We start from the raw sequence: 26650 nt of genomic DNA, 5'->3' as shown, positions 1-26650 counted from the left end.
AGAGATTGACAAACTCAAGGCATAGTTAACAAGAGAGTTCGAAATGAAGGATCTTAACGAAACAAAGAAAATTCTTGGCATGGAGAACAAAAGAGATAGGACGAAGGGCACAATTCATTTGACACAAACTCAATACTTGAAACAGGTGTTAGAAAGGTTTGGAATTGAGTGGAAAACAAAAGCTGTGAGTACACCATTGGCCCCTCATTTCAAGCTTAGTGCTTCAATGTCTCCGCACACAAAAGAAAAGCACAAACATATGACCCGAGGAAAGGTCACTGGCAGGCAGTGAAATGGATCCTAAGATACATACATGGTAGTTAATCTAAATTGAAGTTCGAGAGAGATAATCGACTCGGATAGAATTTGGTTAGATATGTGCACTCAGATTATGCTGGTGACTTGGACAAACGTCGTTCAACAACAAGGTATTTATTTACGCTTGCTAAAGGGCTGGTGAGTTGGAGGTCAACGGTGGCTTTATCTACTATAGAGGCAGAGTACATGGTAGTGATGAAAGCCTTTAAGGAAACTATTTGGCTACATGGGTTGATTGAGGACTTGGATATTGTTCAGAAGCACATTGAGGTGTACTGCGATAGTCAAAGTGTCATTTGTTTAGCAAAGAACCAGGTTCATCATTCTTACACCAAGTACATTGACATCCAATTCCACTTCGTTCGAGAAATAGTAAATAAAGGGGATGTTCTACTTCAAAAGATTAGTACTACAGATAATTAGGCCATTATGCTCACAAAAGTGTTTTCTGGGATCAAGTTCCAACACTGTTTGGACTTGGTCAACATTTCTCGGAATTGAGCACCTTCGGGTGCATAGTAGTGTTGATTAATCACTATGTTGGATGGAGAATCCTCGCCAAGGTGGAGATTTGTTGAAGATTGGCTCTGATTCACCAAAGTCAACAATAGCTGCTAATTGAAGACAAATGAAGGAGCTAAAGTTTTGGGCTAAAGATTTAGCTGAGCTACTCCATGGTAGGGTGGCTGATCTTCAAATCTTATTGGTGGCTGCTGTAAATGCTGTCGGTGGCCTGTCGATAGCTATGGAGACTTTGGCTCTCCCATTGTATCAATAAAAGGGTAGTGAATGGGAGAGGTTCAAGTGTGGCGAGTTAAAGAAAGAATACAGAGAGCAAAGAGAGAATAAGAGAGTGTGTAATTCTTTGTTCCAAATTTAGTGAATTCCGCTGCCAGTGGACGTAGGTGATTTGCCGAACCACGTAAAAACTTGTGTGTTCTAGCTTGCGTGTTTGTGTGTGAGTATTTTCTAACTCCTAGGCACAACACAAATAGTCCATCCACTTCTCTTAAAGTAATTGAGAGATTGGTATTTAATTTGAAATTATCAATTCCCTTTTGAATGTAGACCGAATTGACATAAGAAATACAAAATAAATAAGTGCAAGTATTAAAAAAATAAAAAAATAAATAAGTTATTGACACACAACGTACTAGTAGTTTGAGAGTTGGCCGCCCAAAGCAACCTATCAATTTTTGTATCTTCAAACCAGAACTATCATATTTTAAACACTAATCCCCACTTTCCCTCCTCACCAAAATTTGTAATTTCCAACCCACAACAAGCAAAAGAGATCTTCTCTCTTCCACACATAGTCCCATCTCTTCTCCCCAAAGTCACATTTCACTTAGCCATGAACATCCAACAACATCAATTCTGTAAATGGCTTCCAAGGGGATTAAAATGGGACTAGCCCTGATCCTTGTTATCATGCTATGGAACGGTGCACCAGCTCAATCACGCTGCACAAGTGTGCTTTTAGGCTTGGCACCATGTCTCAACTATATTATTGGTAATTCATAAACTCATCTTCTTGCTGCTCTCAACTTAGTAGTGTCATTCAAACGTAGCCTTTGCTCAAGGACGGAACAAGGATTTTATTATTGAAGGAGCCAAAAGAACAAACAATTTTTTGCACCATATACACAAACACATGTATGTACAATATGATATATAAATTGTATATATATATAAAGTATATACCATAGAAGGAATCTCTAATAAGATAAACAAGTTTTTTTTTGTACAAAATAGAAAGAGAATGCAAGATGGAAAAAAAATGAGATATGCATTTTTTTTTATACTAGGATATTTTATATATAAAATGGTATATATGTTTTTAAAATACTATGACAAACAATATTTTTCACAATAATAGGTAGCATGACTCCCTATAGTCTTCTCCTAATCTCATCCATGCGTTTGCTTATTGCTTATTGCTTAGTGGTGGTGCTTCCCTCGGCATTGATATAAATCAAACTCTAGCTCTAGCACTCCTTGCTACTTGTAATGTGCATACTCTAACAGTTAGCCACTGTAATGGTAAGCTCTCAATTACTAGTTTTGCTGCTTATCCTTATCAGCTTTGAAAACATCAACTCTCTTTGGTTTCCCAAACCAGCCCTCAAAATCTCATATATCCAAATCAGTTATACTACACAAATTAGCGTTGTGTTTGCTTGAGGGATTTGGGAAGGGATTTGGAAGAGAAAAAGGAAAAAAGTGTGTGAAACTAGGCGAAATATAAGCATATTTTATTCACATTTCACCTTTCTTTTCTATTTTCCTTTCCAAATCCTTTCTTAAATCCCCCAACCAAACACAACATAAAACAAAAGTACCTACAAACAGTCAAGGCTGTCAAGATCGTGATCCGAATCGTAGGATCCTACGATCCTACGATCCAATATACATCATTCAATCCAACTTGTGCTTTGGATCTACCCCAGATCAAGATTGTGGTGGGATCGTTTTGGGATCATTAGGATCGTATCTGGATCGCGACTCCGTGCGATCCAAATTTAAAGGGTTTTTTTTGGCAACTTAAAAGCAAAATCATGAGCAAAAAAGAAGAGAAGTAGAGAAGCAAAGCAACCAGAGAAGCCTTACCTGTGATTAGGGCAATACGAATTGGCGAAATAGAGATTCAACATCAAATTTCAGAATTTGCATCCACAAACAACCAGGTACGCTTCTTCTTCTTCCTCCTCTCTCTTCTTCGCTGATGTTCTTCAAGTCTGCCTGCTCTTTTTTTTTTTTTTTTCTTCGCTGTTCTTCCTCTCTGCTGTTCTTCGATCTTTTTTTTTTTCTTTTTTCTTCACTACTCGACTCTTCTTTGTTCACTAATCTTTTTTTTTCTCTTATTTATTTATTTATTAGATATATATTTTTGTATGTTTCTCTTATATATAAATTATATATTTTATATATATTTATTTATTTATTTATTTTTGGTCTGTAAATATTGTTGTTCTGTTAGTATATATTAGATATATATTTATTTATTTTTGCTCTGTAAATATTGTTGTTTTATTTTTCTCTTATTTATTTATATTAGATATATATTGTTGTTTTGTTTCTCTTTTTTCTTTTTCTTTTTTCCTCCTTCAACTTTCCTTGTTCTTCTTTGCTACTATGCTACTGATGTTCTTTGTTGCTGCTTTTTCCCTAAACCTTGCTGAAAAAATGTCTTTTAATTTTCACAATTTGCAATTTTGCAGTACACAAACACAATGTCAGCCTCTGGTTCAGGAAGAGGAAAGAAGAGGAAAAATGTTGCTGGTCACAGATCTGATCCTGGTTGGGAACACGGCATTGAAGTGGATGCTACAAGCAAAAAGGTAAAATGCAAATACTGTCATGTTACTCATTTTGGAGGAATATATAGATTAAAACACCATTTGGCATGCACTCATCAAAATGTCGAACCATGTCCCCAAGTTTCGGAAGATGTTAGAGAAAAATTTATTAGTCTTTTAAGAACTCAAACATTTGAGTCTCAAAATAAGAAAATGAGGATGCTTGATATTGGTGATGATAATTCTGATGAAGAAGTGGAATTATTGCATGCTGGCCATGAAAACAAACAAAAACATTATGGGCGTTTGGATAAATTTGTGGTGAATAAGTCTCGGCACCAAAATCAAAAAACTATCAATCAATTATTTAAGAAAGAAGAGAGAGATGATGTTTGTCAAACAATTGCTCGATTTTTTTACACTAGTGCAATTCCTTTTAATTGTGTCAACAACCCTATATTTCCACTTATGGTTAAGAAAATTGAAGATTATGGAAAAGGCCTTGCGCCACCATCTTACCGTGAAATTAGGGTGACATTTTTTGAAAAAAAAGTGCGTGAGAAATTGCAATTACTTGACGAGTTCAAGGAACAATGGAAAAAGATCAAGTGTACAATTATGTCCGATGGATGATCGGATAGAAAGAGAAGATCAATTTGTAATTTTTTGTCAATAGCCCTAATGGAACTATCTTTCTATCATCATTGGATACATCTGACATTTCAAATATCGATGAAAAGGTTTTTGAGATGTTGGATGAGGTTGTTGAGAAGGTTAGAGTGGAGCATGTTGTGCAAGTGGTGACCGACAATGCTTCTAATTATAAGTTGGCGGGAGAAATGTTAATGGATAAGAGAAAGAGCTTGTTTTGGACGCCTTGTGCCGCTCATTGTATAGATTTGATGTTAGAGGACTTTAAGAAGCAAATCCAACTTCATCGAGTTACAATTAAAAAGGGGAAAAGAATTGTGGCATACATTTATTCAAGAACAAATCTTATTCATTGGATGAAGGAGTTCACCAAAGGTATTGAACTTATTAGGCCCGCGGTAACTCAGTTTGCCACATCTTACTTGACCTTGAAGCGCCTTTATGAGCAAAAGGGTGCATTGTTCTCTTTGTTTACATCACCCAAGTGGAGAAATAGTCAATTTGCAAGGTCTAAAAAGGGTAAAAAATATTAAAGATAATGTTTTAGATAATTGTATTTTTTGGAATGACGTTTCTATTTGCTTGAAGGCTGCGGTAGCTCTCATTAAAGTACTTAGATTGGTGGATTCGGATGAGCATCCAGCGATGGGATTTATTTACGAGGCAATAGATCGTGCGAAAAAGGAAATTGAAAGCAATTTCAATAATGTTTTCTCATAGTAAACTTTTATTTAGTTAAATTTATTTACTTTACTACTATATTTCCCTAAACTTTTATTTATTCATTAATACTCTTTATTCACTGGTGTTAGCTATGATCCTATATGGACCACCATTGATAAAAGATGGGAATCCCTACTCCATCACCCATTGCATGCTGCAGCATACTTCTTGAACCCTCAATTTCATTACAGTCCCAATTTTCAGCCTGATGCTGAGGTTAAAATTGGGCTGTACAAATGTCTTGAAAGAATGGTTCCTGATGCTAATGAGTGGGTGAAGATAGATTTGCAAATTGATGCATTCAAGAGTGCAAGAGGACTCTTTGACATACAAAATGCAATAATAACTAGAAAAAAGAAATCTCCAGATGCCTTTTTTTTATTTTTACTATAAGTTGATTTGTATCATTTTTAATATTTTATTATTTGTTTTCATTTCATCAATTTTAAATTTATAACTAAAATTTCATGTAGCTGATTGGTGGGACTCTTTTGGTAATGAATGTCGTGAGTTGAAGAGGTTTGCAATTAGGATATTAAGTTTAACATGCAGTTCATCAAGATGTAAGCGCAATTAGAGTGCTTTTGAGATGGTACACTCAAAATGGAGGAATCATTTGTACCAAAAGAGAATGAATGACTTGGTGTTTGTCATGTACAATTTGAAATTGAGACAACGACACATGAATAGACAAGCAATCGTGAATCCATTATGTTTGGATGATGTCCAATTAGATGATGAATGGATAACAGAGAGAGAGAGACTTAGACTCTTCCAAGAGAAGAAAATTAGTTGAGTGTGCTTGATAAGAATGCTCGACATGGATGTGATTCGGATGAAGATGAAGTGGTGGCCCTTGCAAGGAATTTGGAACAAGCTTGTAAGTTTATGTACACATGTTTTAGTTTTAATTAGAAATTATAACTTTAATTTTACTTTTAATTTTTTTTGTTTACTCCAACTTAGGTTGTGATCCTATTGGTAGAGAACATGATGAAGTTCATGAAGTAAGTGATGATGATGCTATGGATCAAAACATGGATGCTCGAAGGGATTTTGATCATGACTTTGAAGATGCTACTATTGGTGAAGGCATTGAGGACTTGGATAACACCGTGTGTGGTGATGATGATGATGATGATGATAATGATGATGATGTGGCAATGATTAATGTTGATTGTGGCAATAATGATGATAATTTCGGCGACAATGATGACTTATTTTAGTCTTTTATTTGTTCTTCCTTTATTTAGTTTGTCTTGTTTTCATTAAGAAATAATGACAATGGTGTGCAAATGTTGGTATTTACTTTTATTATGTTTTTGACTTTTTTTTTTTTGAAAAAAAATGTTTGAATGCTACCTAGAATTGCTATATTTCTTTTTTGGGGGCTTATTCTATATATATTTTGATAGTATTACCTAGTCCTATAAAAATTAGTGCATTTTTTTTATCATTTTAGTTGGATCTTACGATTTTCGATTCGATCTTACGATTCAATCCGATAAACCCCCAAATCAATCCTATGTAGGATCCCGAACTTAACAACCTTGCAAATAGTGTGGCGACACTCCGTGGTAGAGTGTGAGCCTCATCTAGTACTCAATTATTCTGTGTGATTTCTAGAAAATTTTACGCAATCCTATACTTACTGTATCCAAATTAACATTGAATATGTTTCGGAAAAAAACAGTTGCAAGTGGACCCACAGCTTTAGTACCTAGTCCAATGAATGCACCAGTGGGCTCTCCAGCACCTGCTCCAGTGGATTCTAACCCCCCACCCCCTTTCCCCAGCTGATTCTTCCAATGGAACTCCTCAAACTCCAATTACACCATCTTAATCAAATACTCCATCAGCAAGTATAATATATCTATGTATATATGAGATGTTGAACTATATTAAACTGAGTAGATTTAATCTTGTACATATACATATATTGGACACACAAAATTAATTTCATGCTAATGCATAATTAAATAAATTAAACCAATTCAGGAGTAGGTTCTAAAACAGTTCCTTTGACAACTGGTGCCTCGTTCAGTGGAAGCAGCATCAAGTCATCATCACCCTTTCAAATTGCAGTGTTGCTTTTCTTCATCATCATGTGCTTCGACCGCCACCAATTCTGAGCTCTTCACAGTGTTAAAAAGCAATTGTGTTATAGTTTTCATTCTTATGCTCACAAGAATGATTTTAATCATTGTCACATTAATTTTCTTTTCTTTTCTTTGTTGTCATTGAAGTGAAATGCAATTGGTTGTGAGAGTTTGATTGTAATTTGTATCATATGTTTTTTAGTCATTTAATGAAAATTGTGTTATAGTTTTCATTCTTATGCCTTTTTCCAACTTGTACAAGAGTGATTTTAATCATGAGCAATGCTAAAGACCCTAAATGTTTTACCAAATGTCTCACATGGGTGTAAAACCTATACCATTTCAACTTCTACAAGAATGATTTTAATCATTGTCACATTAATTTTATTTTATTCTCTTTGTTGTTATTGAAGTGAAATGCAATTGGTTGTGAGAGTTTGATTGTAATTTGTATCATATATTTTTTAGTCATTTAATGAAAATTGTGTTATAGTTTTCATTCTTATGCCTTTTTCCAACTTGTACAAGAGTGATTTTAATCGTAAGTAATGCTAGAGACCCCCAAATGTTTTATCAAATATCTCACATGGGTGTGGAACTCACACCATGTGAGTCTCATGTAGGTCTCACACGCATGTGAGGTATTTAGTAGAACATTTAGTAAAACATTTGGACCTCTAACATTTTTCTTTAATCATTGTTACATTCAGTTTCTTTTTTTTCCTTCTGTGTTGTCATTTGAAGTGAAATGAAATTGGTTGTGAGAGTTTGATTGTATCATATATTTTTTGAGTCATTTAATGAAAAACAACAATAGTCCACAAATAATCTCATTGGACTTTAGAGCAGGCCCAACTGAATGCAAACCCGGCCCATCAGTTGAGTTTGGTTTGACACCCAATCCAATTATTCCATACATTAAACAGTTATAATTATTATTATTTTAAATGTAAAAACACAATGATGTTTATGTTGGATTTGTTTGTGGAAAATACTTTGATACAGACATGTGGAGTTGTGGATGCTTCGAATATGCTTTGTCAAGTGTTATAATAGATGCTGTGAGAGAGACAAATGACAAACAATGTCAAAAATATTATTTTGAAATATATTTTTGTTCAAATTAATAAAATTATTAATTAACTTAAAAATTAATTATTGATTGTAATGTGACTCGAATCATCATGGAATGGGAAACCTTAATTTCAACAAAACTTAACAGAGTCTTGTGTAACTTATCTTAAAAATACCATTTGATAAAAAATATCACAATAACAATTTTGAGTATAAAATAATTGCAGGTTAAACTCATTTATATAACTTTAAAAATAAGTTACTCGAGCTCAATTTGAGTGTCTTTATTAAAAACTTGAGTAAAAATTTAAATATATTTTAAAATTCAATAAATTTTTTTAACTCAATTGAAAGACTAACTTGTATAATTATAAAAATTTAAGATAACTCATAATATATTCATTTTAAATTGATTTGAAAATAAACAAATTAAGTTTTTAATCATATCTTTTAATTTTAAAACTAACTTTAAATAATTTATTATTTAATTTAATTCAGTTATTTATAATTCTATACACATAAAGATATTATTTATATTACTCATCAATTTTTACATAAAATAAATGTACATAATAATCATATAAAAAAATTATACACGTCTCCACATAACATAACCCTTTTATTTATAATAAAGAGATATCAAAAATATCAATGAAGGAAGATACTTTAGTAAACTCACGTATTACTTTAATTTTAAGTGATTTAATATAAAATTTAATTTTGCCCCTGTATATATTTTTTACTAATTCCAGTGGACCATATGTCTACTAAAAAAAAGATTAAAAAAAGATGGGGAATAGGGTTTCCTATAATTCATTTATTTTTGTACATCGAAATTGAAGACCCTCCACTTGCGTCTTACTTGGGCAATCCAACGCTACTTCTGCTTCTTTGCCCCTTTCCTCTCTCTCTCTATCTCTCTTTCTCTCTCTCTCTCTAGAAATCTTTCAGAACAGGGCGCAAATCTTTGTTATCTTCATCGGTCTCGGAATCTCGGCTTTAAGGTTACAACCTCTCTCAGCTCATACAACAATACTTGTCTTTTGCTTGTAATCGGTGGAAAAATGACTTTTTTATCTAAATAATTTTCGAATTACTCCGAACCCAACTTCCATTGTGTTGAATTCATTGTGGGTTTTGACCAAAACTGTTGAAATTGTGATGTAGTTGCGATTTCTGTTTCATTTTGGATTTGAATTTCGATTTTGTACCTACTTCTTGCAGTTATTTGTGCATGAATTGATAATCTGTTTGTTTATATGTGAGGGTGTTAATTTCAATGAATTTGGTATTTGGTACATACATATAAAGTTTTGCTTGTTTATTGCCTGTGAAGTTTTATTGATTTGGGTATTCTAAATTTGACATGCATTTCAATTTAATTGAGAGTTTGAGCTCTGATGGCAATTTGGGTATGCCAAGCGTGGATTGTGCGTAGACTGTGGTGACTGCTAATGTACAATGGTGGTTTTGATTTCCTGCTCTATGTCAATTCAAAACAATGAAAATCTGTCATATCAGTATCTCTCTCATCACCTGTTTGATATATACTTCTCTTCTGTTTGCCTGTTTGTGATGTTTCTTATGTCAATCACACTGCAGCCAATTCTTTTGGGGCCTACTGTTGACTCTTCTAAGGGCTTAGTCCCAAGGGGCGGTCATGGGTTCAACTCTGCCTAAAAGGGAGTTGAATTAGGAGGCAAACACTTTGTACTTTGCAAGGGTGGAGAGGCTAACTCCCATAAGTGCTAATCTAACTACTAACAACTGACTTTTGCCGATCAAATATATATATATATATGACATCGCAGCCAATTCTTTTGGGCCTTACTGTTGCGAGAAATTAACAAATATCTGGCATCAAATTGCAATTTGAATAATGGAACTTTGAATGCATGTGGATGCTCGAGAGTTTTGCATCCTGCCTAAGTTTTGTTATGATTTGTTTGGAGTTCTAGAAATTCTTCCCATAGCAGTTATCCTAGAATTAAATTTAGTCTCAGAAATAATTTTATTACCAACATCTTGTTTGTTGTTCAATTCAGCCCAGTTGTGTTCACTTTTTGTTTTTCTTATTTAACCAGAGTGTGATACCTTCGTTGGCTAAATTTTCTTTTAGCTGGCCCTATATTTGACATGAATCTATTCTCTCTCTCTCTCTCAATAATAATAAACATATTTTCTGTGTTAGCTTTTTAAGTGAAAAAAAAAAACTCTTTGGATTTCACTTATTCATTGGGCTTTCAACCTGTAAATATACACTGGTAGCATATGTAACAGCCTAATTCTTCTTCTTCTTTTTTTAATGTTCTACTTCCTAGTTCTTGGAAGTTTTATGGAGACATGGACTTTCAGATGTCTTGAATAATTGGATTTGTGAAGGAGATTGATCCCCTAGCTACTTGAAGTGCTGGAACTGTAGAGCTTTTTTCATTTTAGGTTTTTGCCCTTTTATTTGTTTTTCCCATTTAAGAAGTAACAAAGGTATGAACTGTACAGGTATATGCTTGTTAGGACTTGCTGACTATTGTCGGTGATGATCTCCTTAGATTTTCACCTTTTTGAGGTGCATCGAAGTTGGTCATTATTGTTGAATTTGCATTCTATTTGATCAGTGGCATTTGGACATATAGGTTAGGATTCTATCTTTGTTTTTTCTGTGATCATGAATGAGTGATTTTTGGACAATTCATCATCTTTTTTTGTGTCATCATTCATTATTGATAATTATGGACCCCTTAAAAACCTTTTTTTAGTGATGAGTAATGTGTACTCTATGAATGAAATAAAATGGTGCCTTTGGAGTCCATGATCATTCCCAATCCTTGTAGCCTTAAATGTTATCATACTATTGTTTCATCATCTGAACTGTGGAGATTAGAATTTAATCATAAACCATTAATGTTTGGCATTATAATGGTCAGTTCCTTTTTAGAAGAAAAAAAAAAAATGAGACTTGTGACTTTGATACATAATCTGCGGACAGTGGAGCAGATTTCCCTTTTGCCATGGATATGATTTTCAAGCTAGAATTTGTAAATTTCAGTTGATTTGACTTTTAAGATTGCAAATATGACTATGATAGTGGATTTCTTGAATATTTTTTTAGGTGAGCTAAGGTAACCATCAGTTCTGGGATTCTTTTGCTTAAAAAAACATATATATATATATATATATGTATGTATATAATTGATCATAAATTGTTGCCACTAGGGAAAAGAAAAAATAAATTGCATGTACACTGAGATATAGCTTTTTCCTAGATAAGCACAGCACACTCTAGAGGCACTCTCAAAATTATGATATTTTGAGAATTGTGTTGGCGCTCTTCCTAAATGGGTGTTGTATCCTAGCTTGTGAGTTGTGACATATTGTAGATCAGACATAAACAATTCTTAATTACAAAACAAATTTTAAATCCAAGTCCAACTCGAAGATAATAAAAGTTAACGAATTGTGTATCAGGTATCGTAAATGGTTACGGGAGGAACTTCTATTTCTGATCATGGCAGTATGAACAAGAGTTGTGCCTTGTTTCGCACGTTAATGTGGTGTGTTCATCTATGAAGAAAAAAAAAAAAAAAAAAAGTAGAGAGGGAAATGGATGTAACATTCATCACTAATGTCTTCTGTGCAGTGCTTAGCTGCAAATTAGAATAATAATCCTTTGGCATGAAGCTTTACAGGAAAAAAATTCCCTAATGATGTCTTGAATGATCAAGTCTAGATGAGATTTGTTTTATTAAAATGTCTGAATTTATTGACAAAATATTGGATGTTTCATTGTCATGAACTTGTGGATGTCCCAATTAGTCATTTCTATTATTCAATTTGAAATTCAACATTATTAATGTACTCATACATCATACATTAGCTTGACTTCATGTGCTGATGGTATTTTTTTCCTCCTTTTGATATTTCAGATATTTCTATTCTATCACTTCTTAATGGAGAAACAATCTAAACAAATCCACCAGTAACCATTATGTCTGAGCTGATTGAAGGTCTCCCTGACGCAGTTGCATTTAGGTGCCTTGCACGGGTCCCCCTCTACCTTCATCCCAAGTTGGAGCTCGTATCTCGTTCCTGGCAAGCTGCCGTCCGCAGCCCCGAGCTATTCAAAGCCCGACAAGAAGTCCATTCATCGGAGGACTTTTTATGTGTGTGTGCATTTTACCCTGGAAATACGTGGCAGCTTTATGATCCTCTCCGAGACCTTTGGATTACTCTCCCCATTCTCCCCTCGAAAAGCAGACACCTTGCCCACTTTGGTGTTGTCTCCACTGATGGAAAGCTGTTTGTGCTCGGTGGTGGCAGTGACGCTGTTGACCCATCGACTGGTGACCACGATGGTAGTTTTGCAACTAATGAGGTCTGGTCATATGACCCTCTTACCCGGCAGTGGTCCCCACGAGCTTCCATGCTTGTGCCTCGGTCCATGTTTGCATGTTGTGTGTTGGACGGAAAGATTGTTGTTGCTGGTGGTTTCACTAGCTGCCGGAATTCAATATCTAAAGCAGAAATTTATGATCCCGAGAAGGATGTCTGGGTTTCAATACCTGATCTCCACCACACTCACAAGACAGCATGTTCAGGAGTAGTTATCAGGGGTAAGGTACATGTCTTGCACAAAGGTTTGTCAACCGTGCAGGTCTTGGATGGCGTGAAGCTCGGTTGGACTGTTCAAGATTATGGTTGGCTTCAGGGTCCAATGGCAGTCATCCGGGGAGAACTCTATGTGATGAGTCATGGCCATATTTTCAAGCAGGAAACAGAAGCAAGCAAGGTAGTGGTTTCAGCATCTGAGTTCCGGAGGAGAATTGGGTTTGCAATGGTTGGGTTGGGCGACGATATTTATGTGATTGGAGGGGTGATAGGGCCAGAACGATTGAATTTGGACATCAAGAAGCTATCTGATGTCAATGTTTTGACTATTGGGAGTGAAAGACCCGTTTGGCGCCACGTGGCTCCTATGACAAGGTGCCATGGAACTATCATGGGTTGTACACAGCTGAGAATTTAAGGTCTTTTTTGCTTATTTTGACGGTGGATTTTGTTGCTCTGTTGTGAGAATTGTGCTCTTCTTTGTAACTTTGGTTAGGTTTTCAGCGGCTACCTTGTTTTGTTTGTAAACCCCTTAGCCTCTGGCCTTGTGTTCTAATGGTGGAGTTTTTTGGGAACATGATAGCTTAAACAAGTCAAACTTACTTCCTTTTATTTATTTTATTTAGAGGGTAATTGAAATAAAATACATATCAATTTGTTTGTGGTGTTCATTCTTTTACTTTTGATGGGCCTAGAGTAGGGCCCCCAATATGAAAGGCGCAAAAATATGAAAGATAGTGGTTGGAGAGGATTATTTTCATTTGCTAGGTTTCAGGAAAGGGTTTCAGGAAAATCTTCAGAAAAAGGTGGGTCTCACCTGGTAAGGAAATAAAAAAAAGAAAAAAAATGAAATGTGATGGAAGAAGTCGATGGTTGAACCTTCCTATTATATCAACAACAAATAGGGTGGGTCCCACCTAAGAAATAAATAAAATAATAAATAATAAAAAGAAAAGAAAAATCAACAACAAATAGGGTGGGTCCCACCTAAGAAAATAAAAAAAATAATAAAATAATAAATAATAAAAAGAAAAGAAAAGTAAAGGAAAGGAAGAAAATGTTGGCTGGAACCTCCATGTTATATCAACAACAAATATTGTAGGGTAGCAATTCAAGTGAATTCTTTTTAGTGAAAACTCACAAAGAATATAATCTAAGGAATAACAAAAGGAATTTATATATTGCCAATATATAATAGTTCAATAACATAAACCTACATCAAAATGACAATACTTCAACATAAGCTTATACCAAAATGACAATGCTTCAACAACTCAACAACATAAGCCTCCACAAAATGACAATGCTTCAACATCGGCTTGCCTAGAAGTCATACAAATATTGTCAATGGTAAATTAAAAATAAATTAATATAGGTCCAAGAAACATTGTTATTGTTGACATCTTCAACTTCTTTCATCTTTGTCTCGTTCGAGATTTTCAGATTGTGACTGCGCCATATCATTCAACATTTTCGTGAAACTTGAATTGCCCAACATTCAAGATTGAGATGGATGATGATGTCCCTACCAAAAAAATAAAATAAAATAAATGACATAAATATTAAATTTTTGTTTAAGCCACATTAATAAAATACAAAATGGAATATTATGTACTTGGGATGACAAGTGTCCTTGGAGCATGTTTTGTTGCCCGAAACTTGGAGCCAACATTTCAGATTCCTGCAATATAACAAGCACCCATAGAATTATAAATACAACAATAAACTAACAAAATCTAGCTATAAAAGAAATCAATAAATCCAACAAGTTTCTTACATTGATTTTAATACTCTCGTGTACCAAGATCAACAAATCCCATATGTGAAGGCGCACTAAATTCAGATTGCTACAAAATATAAAACTTGAAAGTTAACAAAATAATAGCTTATCAGTTAATGGTAAATTCATGCATGAGATATTTTTCACACCTCTATATTTCCTTGGCTGCTGGTGCTAGTGGTCTTTGTCTTTGTCTTGGTCTTCACTCTTTGCTTCTTTTTAATAGTTTTTTCAAGCATAGACTGTTTCCTTTTACATGGTGGCCTCCCTTTTTGACGGACAACGATTGGATCAAGTATGGTTGTGCTCTCCTTTGAATTTAAGACACCATCCCCATATGAGCTTGAAGCATTCTGAGTACTCATAGAACCAAACTTGTTACTTCCACTAACAACATCAACTTCTTCTTTCAACTCCCCTTTTAGTTCACGTAACTGTTCAACCACCTTATCACACTTATTGTCACAACTAGTTGCCAAATCAGCCACCTCATTGAAGACATTGAACATTTTATCATAGCGACATGCTTCAGGCTTAATAGAAGAGTTGTCATAACTAATATGCACTTTAGTGTGACATCTTTTCACATTTTTGTTCCATCTTCTTAAAATATACTTGTCTGGCATTTGATGAGTCCTTTTTTTCATGAGCACTGCAATTTGATGCCTACACACTATTCCCCTAAACTCAAACAACCGACAACTACAATTTGTTTCAGAGTTGTCCTCTTTCAAATATACTGTGAAAGTTACAAGTCTAAGGGTTTCTCTAAAGGGAACATCTTCACTTACTTCATACACAGAAAAATTAAGATCTTCTGAACACAGAGACAAATTGCAATAAATCTTTCCTACAACCTCCTGTTGGAACTCTTTGAATTTTGCAATTGTGTAAGCATTTTGAAATTGCTTTTCAAATGGATATTGAGTTATGCATGGGATGTATGAGTTGAGAGAATTGAATTCTTCACCATTTTCATTTTCAACCTTCTTTGCCATAGCATTTTCATATTGCTCCACAAATTGTTTCAAAGTGGTTTTCGAGTTAATGTACCCATCAAAGAATGCGTGCATGCTTTCACTACGCTGTGTGGTTGACGTTCCTGCCCAAAAAATGTCTTTGACAAACGCAGGTACCCATCGATGTCTTTCCTCATACAACCTAAGTAACCAATCATTGCTATGAAGTTGATACTCCTCAATGAACTTACCCCAATTTTCTTCAAATTCTTCTGTAGTTAATGAATCATAAACTGCATTCTGAATACCAAATTTTATTGCTTCATATTCCTTGTATCCTCTCAATTTTTCAGGCAATTTTTTCATAATATGCCACAAACACTATCGGTGACGCGCATTAGGGAAAACAATCTCTGTGGCTTTTTTCATGGCTTTGTCTTGATCTGTAATAATAGCATTGAGAGGGCATCCAGACATGCATGCAAGCCAAGACTGAAATAGCCATGTAAATGTCTCTGTGTCTTCATGTGAAATGAGTCCACAACCCAACAATGTCGACTGTCCATGATGGTTCACACCAACAAATGGGGCAAATGGCATATCATATTTATTTACCAAGTATGTTGTGTCAAATGTGACCACATCCCCAAACTCTTTAAATGCTGCTCTACTCCTCGCATCGGCCCAAAATACATTTTGTAATCGACCATTTCCATCCAAATCCATGACATAAAAAAAGTCTGAATTATCACCTTGCATTTTCACAAAATAATTATACATTGCAGTGGCATCTCCTTCCTCAAGTCGTAAACGATGAACTTTGTCTATATGATTCCTACAATCTTTCTCTAAATATGATAACTTCTCACGCCCTCCAGCTTCCAACACAAGTGAAGTGAAATTTTTGTTCATCCTAATCCCCGCTCTATCATTTAATTCAAGTCTCCTCATCACATGCGGCTCAAGTATCCTATTTTGCTTGAAAAAATGAGATTTGGTTGGACTCATTTTATGGTTATGCTCAAGTACTAAAGATCGCAATAGCCACATTCCATCGGGTTGTAGAATTGCATTAATGCAAGCTTTGCATCCCGTTCTTGTTTGTGTCCGTAATTTAACTGGATTGCTTGTTTTGATTATTGCCTTCCCAGCACGAGTACAAGCAAGAGTTATATATTTTTTCTCCCCATCGCCTCCCTTTTTACAATTTTTCTTAGACACCGCAAAACCATTTTTCTTCCCATATGTTGCATAATATTCATAAATTTCATCACTTGACTTAAACATCATTCCCACCTTAGGATCCTCAGTTTCAACTTCTACATTTTCAGTTTCGACTTCTACATTTTCTGTTTCCTCCATTTCATTCTCAATATTAATTTCATTAATGCCCTCACTTAAAGAACCACTCCATATTTCTTCATCCATATCTCTACAATATATATATATATATATATATATATATATATAACCTATGCAATTTCTAGGCTTTCATACATGAAACAAAGTAAATCCACAAAATCTCATTGAAAGATTCAAATTTAGAGATAACAGAAATTAAAACGAAAATTGAGTTATATAACCTATGCAATCCACAACATCTCTTTCATTGAAAGATTCAGAGACAACAAAAATTTTCAAAAGCCCCAAAATTCAAAATTCTAGGGTTTGAAAAAAATAATCCCAAAATCGCACAAAGAAGGTAGGTTACAAAATCAAGCTTGGTAAAACAACTACAAACACTCAGATTTTGGTTGCAAATCTTACCTTCGATGTTCTTGCAAGAATGGTGGGATTAGCGACTGAAATCGCAGCAAAAATCTGAGAGTGACGGAGAAATCAAACGGAAATCTTAGCAGTTACGGAGACGCCGGCGGTAGTGACCGGCGGCAGCAAGCTTGCGGGTGAGAGCTGAGCGAGAGAGTGGTGAGAAAGTTGAAACGTGAGCTAGAGTGGTGAGAGAGTTAAAACGTGAAAGAGTTGAAACATGAGACTCAGAACTTTTTTTTATTTCTTAAACTAACAATTTCCTTGCCATGTGGGACCCACCTTTTCCTGCAGGTTTTCCTGAAACCTTTTCCTGAAGACTAGCATTACTGGTAAAGCGTTGTCACGCAATTTTAATTTCTTAAAATGTTTACAAAGCATATAATTTTTTAAATTATTTGAGTTTTGTCTAGTAATAATATATATAAAAAGATTTATACATAAATATTTTATTTTAAAATAAAATATTATTAAAAGATGAATTTATAAAAATTTTATATAGGAATAAAATTTTCCATTAATAAATATAAATTGGGCTTAAGAAAAGCCCAAACAATAACAAACCAAAAAGAAGAAAGAGCAAGCCCTGAAACGCTCAAAAACCCAAGAAACGAATTCCGAGTGGAAGACAAGAAATGGAGGAGACGACTATGGAAGAAGGAGACTACAACAGAGACACGGAGGTCTCTCCAGCCCTAATTGCAGTTCACCCTTCCCAATTTTCCGTTGCAGTCGCCGTTGGCTCGGACCTCCGCGTCTTCGATCTCCAGTAACTTCTTCGTCTTCTTCTTCTGAGCATATGATCGAGTTTCAACTTCTAATTAGGTCGCTCCGACTAGTCTCTGATTGTTTCTGAGGAAATTCTGGAAAAGAGAATTAAAATTTTCACTTAACTCATCCTAGAAGTTGAAGTCATTATTTTGATTACTTAATAATATCTATCTCCATCTTCAATTATGAACTTTGAACACAATATTCTGCACACGGTGTTTTGTTTTCAGGGGTGGTTGTCCAGTTTCATTGGTGGATGATACTAGTGAGCCTCTTCATAAGGATTCAATTAGAGCAATCCATTATGGTGCAAAAAAGGGCAACCTTTTCGTATCGGCTGGTGATGACAAACTAGTTAAGATTTGGAACACCGATTCTTGGCGCTGTATATGTACTGTGTAAGTCTTCCATTGTTTTGAATTGGGTTTTAGCACTTGTTTCATTGGGTAAGATCCAAATTTTTTTAATGGCATTGTTAAGATATTCTAGACTGATGGGTTAAACTTCGAATTCAAATTGCGTGATTGTTGTAAATGTAACAGGTCATCAGAGAAGAGAGTAAGCGCTGTTGCCATAAGCAATGATGGTCTGTTTGTTTGTTTTGCCGACAAATTTGGGGTTGTTTGGGGTGTGGATTTGGATGGATTACATGAAAATCAAACTTCACCCAGTATGAAGAAGGCAGTGCCAATTCTTGCCCACTACTGTAGCATCATTACTAGCCTGGTTTGTCATTTGTTATCTTTATTCTTTTCTCTTCTTCATTGCTCTGTTCTATAGATGGGCATTTGTTAAGGCCTACCTATTTCCATCATAATAATATCAAAAAACAGATCATAACATTAATAATACATCTAAGACTTGGCAATGCAGATTTATGCTTAGCAATTATGGGTAATTTGTTTCAGTATGTTATCATAGACATTTCTACCATTCAAAGTCCGTTTTTTTTTTTTTTTTTTGAATCAGTTCCGCTGATTTCCCCTTAATGACAGAAACAAAAATGGGATGGATTATTCTAAGCAGTTGTATCTTCTTACAGGAATACTCACCAGATGGACGATTCATTGTTAGTGCTGATCGGGATTTTAAAATTCGTGTAACTCATTTTCCTCCCCATTGAAACAAATAATTATTTAGTCAATTCCATTTTATTTCTTTATCCAATAATGTTAATCTTATGACAGGTTACTGTGTTTCCCAAGAAGCCTTTGGATGGAGCTCATGAGATACAGAGTTTTTGCCTTGGGCATACCAAGTGAGTGATTTTTTTTGTTATCACATGTTTATATCACATCAGTGGTAGGAGAAAACGAAGTTGACAGCAGACAGGAATTGGGGTTTTGGCTTAAGTCTCTGAGAATTTTGCTGCTTGAGCTAAAAATGAAGATTTTTTTTTGGAAAAGTTATTAACATAGTGACATTGAGAATCCGATTGTAGCATCTATCTGACATAATGGTCCAGATTAACTTAATGCATTTTGTTATAACAGAGGGATGTTTTTTTGCTGATGTTGTTTAGTTAACTTAACTCAATACTTGTCAATTATAAAGTTCTGAACTTCATTCATTGTTGCCTATGTGATTGAAGCTCTTCCTCTTTCTGCCTCTCTTGGTATGTACATATATAGGCTAAGAAGCACGGATACTTCTAAGAAGGTGATGTATCCGTGTCGTGTCCGTGTTAGACACCGACACTCTTTGGACACTTTCCTGACACGTGTCCGACACTCTTCAAAACATGTCCTATTTTTTAATTTTTTTTCAAAGACCCGGATACTCTTTGGACACTTAGAGGACACACATATCTATCACTTAAACACACGTGTCTATTGATTAGACACAGGTGAAACTAATTATAAGTTTGAACCAAACTAATTATAAGTTTGAACAAAACAACTTAAGATACAATAATAAAACAAAAATCATATAAATTTATAGGAATTTGTGTCATATTGCATTTTTTATTATAATATTTATATATATATATAACATATAATAAATATGTAAAATTATATATTTCATGTGTGCCCCTCACGTGTCGTGTCTTGTATTTTTTGAAAATTAGCATGTCGGCATTTCTGTGTCATATCCGTGTTGTGTCACGAGACCGTGTCCATGCTTCTTAGTATATAGGTTTGTGTATCCAAAAAAAAGTTATGTTGTTGTGTACAGTGTTGTGAAAGGCGCGCCTAGGCGCGAGGCGAGGCGAGGCGCAGTCGGCGCGACTTGAGGGGGCCAAGGCGAGGTGCAGTATAACAGTCGCGCGCCTTGGATGCGACTGGAAGCGGCGCAAAGAGGCGCAAGTCGCGCGCCTAGTCGGGCTTCTCTATTTATGCGTAATTCAGATCTGACGGCTGGAAATTGTGTTCCAATAGCCTCCAACACATACGATTACAACTCATATACAATGCAATACAACTCAAATCCCTAATCTGTGTTGTCTTCTTTGACTGGGTTCTTCGACTCCTTCGATTGGGCTCCTCTCTCTCTCGAACTAGGTACTCCTCCTCCTCTTCTTCTTCTTCTTCTTCTTCTTCTTCTTCTTCTTCTTCTTCTTCGAATCTCGAAGCTCTATCGAAGCTTCTTCTTCTTCTTCTTCGAACCTCGAAGCTCTATCGAAGCTTCTTCTTCTTTGAACCTCGAAGCTCTGTCGAAGCTCTGTCAGCAATTTTTTTTCTTTCGCCGACTTCTTCTCGATTTCACCGACCTCCCGTCAACTTCATCTTCTCAACTTCGACGACTTGACCTCCTTCGACTTCGATCGCTCTCTCTATCTCTCTCGCCTTCGCCTCTCTCTCTCGCAAGCTCACGATCTCTCTCTCTCCTCTCTTTCTCTCTCTCAGTTTCTCTCTCTGTCTTATCTATCTAGCCTCTGTTTGGTTTTTATCTATACGTATTAGTATATATATACTTATATATATATAAGTATAAAATAATTTTACCTATATCTTATATAATATATAGAAGTATATATTGTCTTATATCTTATATAATATATATTTATACATATTAATAAAAAGAACATATTATTTAGTGCAAACTGGGTTGGGTATGTAAAATAAAAATAAAGCCATCTTGGATATGGATATGTATGTAAAAAAATAAGAACATATTATTTATTTAGTGCAAACTGGGTTGGCAAATTTAGTCATCTGCGCCTCGCCTTAGCCATCTGGGTTGGGTATGTAAAATAAAAATAAAAAAATTAATAAGAACATATTATTTAAAAAATATAATAAATAAATGGTTAACAAGAGCATATTATTTTAAAAAATTTATCTTAGTACTATGAATGATTAGTCTATATTAATTTATTTATTTTTTACCAAGACTGTGCGCCTTGCTTCAATAAAGCCCGCGTCTCGCCTTGCGCCTAGTCCCCGAGAGACCTTTAGCGCCTTAGTGCTCCTTGAGCCTTTAAAAACACTGGTTGTGTACTTGCCTGTAAGGAAAGTCCAATTACATAGCACATATGCTTTCAATATGAGATATATGTGGCCCTAAAAATAATGTGTTTTGAGAGCCGAAATCCATCTTAGATGGCACTTTTGAAGACGGGTCCATGATAGCGATTTGGTATATATATGAAGCACCAAACATACATAATTCTTGAATTTTATTCCATTGTTCATGTTGTCCAAGTTATTAATTGATTTTTTTCCTATTAAACTCTTTGCACCGAGGTTTTCTACGTGTGTGGCGGATGCTAATTTCCATGTCCATGTGTCTCTCTTTGCAGGTTTGTGTCCTGCCTTGCCTTCGTTTGTGCTTCAGATTATCCTGAGGGATTTCTTCTCTCTGGAAGTGGTGATTCAACAGTGAGTAATCATAAATTGGATAGCTTACATGGCTTGCATCTTACCTGTAACTTCTTTCAAGTTAAAAGTATGACACAAATCTGACTGCACTTTCAGGTTCGATTGTGGGATATAACTTCCGGATCTCTTCTTGATACCTGTGAAGTTGGAGCAGAGGTAGCTCTGTTGTTGATCTGACCTCGCCTTTGTTTCTGATCTATCATATACTTCCTCTGTCTGGATGCCTTTTTTAGAACAATTATGAAACTATCATACTGTCATCATAAAACTTACCCTGAAAAAAAAAAAAAAAAAAAAAAAAAAAAAAAAAAAAACTCATTGTAAAATTAGAACAAAATTCAGACCACAGGTGGAGGATGGTCCTTTTTGTGTTATCAAGGTGGTCAATTTTTTTTTAGTGAAAGTAGTGTTGAAAACATAATCAGAGTGAGGTCAGTGATATTTCAAGTGAATTGAAGGGATGGATTCCCTTTCCCACTCCAACAAGCTTAATGCTATGTTTGGTTGGAGGATTTGGGGAGGGATTTGGAAAAGGAAATGGAAAAAGCAGGTGAAAGGTGAATATATCGTGTCTATATTTCACATAGTTTCACACACCTTTTCCCTTTCCCTTTCCAAATCCCTTCCCAAATCCCCCACCCAAACACAACATAAGAGTTTTGAATTCCTTTACTTTTTTGAATTATTATTTTCCCACAAGGTCACTGGTTAGCTTTTGATGAAGGCCCACTTGTTTCATTGTTTGTTACTTCTGTTTTGGCCAACTCTTGCTTCGTGAAGGCAGCATATCTAGAGTCTAATGGAAAAGAAGAGGAATGCTGCCCTGCCATTACCAATCTCTGTGCCATTCCTAACAGTTCATTAGTTGCAGTGGCCATTCAGAGGCAAGTCTCTGGGCATTCCTTAATCTAACTTCTTTGCCACTTTGAAGAGCCTGTATTGTCTTAAACTTTTCTGACATGGGTTTTCCACGCCTTTGCAGCCTCTCAGGAATAGTGTTTTTGCGCTGCAACCTTTCTGACAAAACTCTTTCCATTGCCAAGGTAAATACCTTATAAATCATTAAAAGTAGAGCAATTTGTGAAAGGATAAATCTAGTCTGTAAATAGATGATGCATCAGAAGAATTTAAAAACAGTCGAGAATACACCATTCCACGTGTCACTCTTCCTTTTCTTTCTTTTTTCTTTTTCTTTTTCTTTTTCTTTTCCCACTTTAATTTTCCCCAACTGTTTATTGCAGGTGATTTCCATCATGGAAGAGGCCTTCATTCCGACAAGCTTAGGAACTAGCTCCTCTACAAAGTTATTTTGGATGGTCACCGGTATCTCCAACTTACAAGGTTCTGATTTCACTTCTTTAGCCCGTGTGAAGGTTGTATCTGGTTTTGACAAAACGAACCCTGATTCTGGCGAGCTTGATCCAATTGTGTTGGAAGATAATGATATTCCACACGGAATGCAACTGCTTGAAAAGTTGCAGGGAAGCACGTCCATTGAGAAGGCAGTGATCTCAGCAGCTGCGGAAACTGTGAAAACAACAATGCGTAATACATTGATTAAAAAGCAATATTCTGCGGATAAGCGAGAGTTCAGAAAGAGGGGCAGAAATGATAGAAAAATTAAAAAGTAGCAAAGAATTTTTTTTTTTTTTTTTTTTTTTAACATTGGTAAAAGCTTTTCTTCCTCTTGAAATTTTGCTAGCAACTGTGTAGTGTGCTATATTCAGCATTTCACTGTGTTGTTTATGTACTCTGGAGCATTCTGTATTTGCATTTTATTAATTTATAATTTTTTTTTATTTTAAATTTCACACTTATTTGATACTCCCCTAATATCAATTATTGTTTACTCTTCTTTTTTTCAAAACCATCTCTTTGGAAAATTGTAGGCATATATAATTTTCTTATAAATTTTAAAATAAAAATGATGTATAATTATAAATTAGAGTATGGATTTTTTAGATGAGATAATTCTGTATGAATTGCTTATATACAAATAAAATTTTGTTTATATAGTAGTACCGGGCTATGTATTGATGCATTTTCTAGTCAAAGTTGTAAAATTCCAAGTTGCATTCTTTTTTCTTATGCGGGTTTCTCTTAAATGAAAGCTCAAAAAAAAAAAGTTTATCTTAAATGATGATGTGAAAGGACAATTAGTGTTGCAAATTTGTAAAAATAAGTTGCGGTCCATTTAAGTAATTGATGAGGTTTCGGTATGCAATACTTTAAAAATATGGGCCCTTCCCATTAAATAGAATCAAATTTGGGTGTTTGACTAATGCATAATCGTAAGGTCTCATGTTTTTTTCTGTAATTAACTAAGAGCCCCTTTTTTTTTTTTTGGAAGGATAATTAACTAAGAGCTTTAAAATGCTCTTACTGGAGAATCTTAGCGGTAAGTGACGGATTTATATATTGTTGGAGATTCAAATACGCACTCTTAACATTGGATATAGTTTATTTAAATTTGGAAGGCTTGTCTTATTAATCTTATATGATGTCGCTCGAATGACAAATTTCAAAGAAAATAAAATCTGAAACCTTGGTTACATCACCTGAATAAGTGACTTCGAAAAAAATCCAACTTAAAATTTTAAATATATCACTCATTATCTTTTCAATTGACCAAACCCCTTGTATTTTTCTAACATATATTTAGTAGCACGCCAATTTAAGAATTTCTTGTCAAAATTACTAAAATCTATTTTGACAACATGAAATTTTAGTCAAAAAATTACTATAAAAAAAAAATCAATTTTGCTCTTTACTTATTTACATGTCTTCCCATAATAAATTAAAAAAGTATAAAAAAAAATTAATTTCCAAGACAATCCTAAACAGTAAATACCAAAATTATGCAAAACAACCTATGATAATTGTGGATATCGCATTGTTAGCCCCAATTATTACTCTACGCTACAAACGTATATAAACATGATATATATAGTGGTATTTTGAAAAATTAATAAAAAATTAATTTTTTAATTTTTGTTAACTTTTTAAATTCTTTTAAATAAAAAATTAAAAAATAATATAATTTTAAAAAATTAAAAAAATCAAAAAACTAACTTCTTATCCACTTATCAAAGTAGCGCATAGTTTTAGATCATCATCACCTCCATTATGTTATGTCGCAGTCGGCCACTCACTATATTAATAAACAATAGGGTCCGTATCTCCAATCAAAAAGTCTTTGCCTACTTTGGCTTCTTTTCTTTTCTTTTCTTTTCTTTTTTTTTTCTCTCAAACATCATCTCCTCTCTGATTTATTTATTTATACCAATCTTTTCAATGATCAAATAATACGGTTTTATTTATTTATTATTTATTTTATTAATTTTATTGTCAAAACAATGTGGTTTTTTATTATGAGATTCAATGGTAAGTAAAATTATAAGACTTTTTAGTTTCGCTTGTTATTTGTGTTTGTTACGAATAATTGTGATATAATAATAATAATAGATGTTTACAATTTGAATCTCACAAAACAAGACAATTGGATTAAATTTATGACAAATTAGAAGTTAAAACCTAGCATGTCATGTGATCAAATTGAAATGTAATTTTTGAGGGGTAGGTAAAAGATATTGGCTTAGGTAACATGCACAAACAAAGGAGTTGTTGGATTTTTCTGTACTTGATCGATATTCCACACATTAATGGGTCTATTTTATCTTACGTGGAAGTAACAACTGAAATATCAAGGCATTCACTAGAGGACAAAAAAAAGGGTAAGTAGAAAAATTCAATCAAAATGATTGAGAATCTAATTATTTTTTTAAAATTTGTTGTTAAAAAATAATATCATTTATTAACATAATATGTAATACAAATTGCTAAATTTATAATTTACTTTGACTCTGTATGCAACTCTGGATTGTTTTGAGAAGTTGGTAAAAATTTGACTTTTAGTTTTTTATCAAGTTTTTTGATTTTTTTGGAAGTAATTTGAGAAATTGGTAAAAAGTTGGCTTTTTACTTTTTAGTTTAATATTTATTTATAGTGTCAAATCAAATTGAAATAACTAAAATACCCTTACCCAACATAAAAGATTTATTTTTTTATTTTTTTTTATAAACCCTAATTTGTAATTTTACAGCTGCGTTTTTTGCACTTGCCAAATGGCTTTTCTGGCGTTTTTGGCAGCCACGTTTTTGGACATTTTATCCAAAAACGTAACTTTTTACCATGTTCCCAAAATGGCACCCTGTCTTGCATAAATTTCTTAGAGAAACTGTCTTTTCAAATAAGTCTAAATTTAATCATCTTTTTTATACTACATGTTTTGAATTTAATTGTATAATATTTATTTTGATAAAAGGTAAGCAATAATTTACTTTTACCCAAACAAAACTGTATCATATAAACAAAACTGTATCATATAAGTTATTAATAAATACTTTTGAGTTTTTTGACTTTGGCAAAAAGAGCCATTCTAGTTCTAGAAGTCACTGTTAACATTTTAATCAAAACGTTAAAAAATTATTAAAAAAATTAAAAAATTTATAACTTATATCAAAAAGTCAAAAAAAAAAATTCTCTCTACTTTTTGTATATATTTTTATAAAAAGTCAAAAAGTCATCCCAAACATACTAGTTTTTTTTATCTCATATTTTATGTGATTGATTACCCAGAAAATTTGATAATGTATTTATATAATGGAGATTAAATTGCTATTATGTTTGGTTTAGATATGAGTGAATCTGAGTTATAAATTAAAATTTTTAAATTTGTAGTCTTAATATTCATTGATTCTTAAAGGGTCATGTTTCTTATTT

At 34.0% G+C, this 26650-nt stretch overlaps 4 protein-coding genes across 5 annotated transcripts; 2 read left to right on the top strand and 2 right to left on the bottom strand.

The window, feature by feature from the left end:
• The first annotated feature begins 8972 nt into the window (after window positions 1–8972).
• LOC114317641 (F-box/kelch-repeat protein SKIP30) lies at window positions 8973–13440 on the top strand. Of its 2 annotated transcripts, XM_082906248.1 has the most exons (3): window positions 9004–9168; window positions 9767–10797; window positions 12088–13440. In XM_082906248.1, the coding sequence occupies exon 3, from the start codon at window positions 12150–12152 to the stop codon at window positions 13185–13187; it is 1038 nt and encodes a 345-aa protein (XP_082762374.1). In that variant the 5' UTR covers window positions 9004–9168; window positions 9767–10797; window positions 12088–12149; the 3' UTR covers window positions 13188–13440. The 2 variants fall into 2 exon arrangements, with proteins under 2 accessions (XP_028120208.1, XP_082762374.1); XM_028264407.2 differs by lacking the exon at window positions 9767–10797 and having other exon boundaries at window positions 8973–9168.
• Window positions 13441–14442: 1002 nt separating this feature from the next.
• Window positions 14443–15874, bottom strand: LOC145806890 (protein FAR-RED IMPAIRED RESPONSE 1-like). Its single transcript, XM_082904742.1, has 3 exons — window positions 14699–15874; window positions 14571–14616; window positions 14443–14450 (listed from the first exon to the last, which is right to left on the bottom strand). Exons 1-3 carry the CDS (start codon window positions 15872–15874, stop codon window positions 14443–14445), a joined length of 1230 nt encoding a protein of 409 aa, XP_082760868.1.
• A 15-nt stretch (window positions 15875–15889) lies between these two features.
• Window positions 15890–16936, bottom strand: LOC114317696 (protein FAR-RED IMPAIRED RESPONSE 1-like). The gene has a single exon (XM_082904741.1). It carries the CDS (start codon window positions 16934–16936, stop codon window positions 15890–15892), a length of 1047 nt encoding a protein of 348 aa, XP_082760867.1.
• An 889-nt stretch (window positions 16937–17825) lies between these two features.
• LOC114317642 (uncharacterized) lies at window positions 17826–23673 on the top strand. Its single transcript, XM_028264409.2, has 10 exons — window positions 17826–18044; window positions 18277–18444; window positions 18589–18772; window positions 19089–19145; window positions 19234–19304; window positions 21789–21867; window positions 21964–22023; window positions 22648–22751; window positions 22850–22910; window positions 23109–23673. The coding sequence occupies exons 1-10, from the start codon at window positions 17911–17913 to the stop codon at window positions 23496–23498; spliced, it is 1308 nt and encodes a 435-aa protein (XP_028120210.2). The 5' UTR covers window positions 17826–17910; the 3' UTR covers window positions 23499–23673.
• Window positions 23674–26650: the final 2977 nt, after the last annotated feature.

Source organism: Camellia sinensis, chromosome 14, assembly GCF_055761805.1.
Source record: "Camellia sinensis isolate YWXY chromosome 14, ASM5576180v1, whole genome shotgun sequence".
NCBI lineage: Eukaryota > Viridiplantae > Streptophyta > Magnoliopsida > Ericales > Theaceae > Camellia > Camellia sinensis.
Note: the sequence above shows the minus strand (reverse complement) of the source record. Positions and strands in the feature narration are given on the sequence as shown.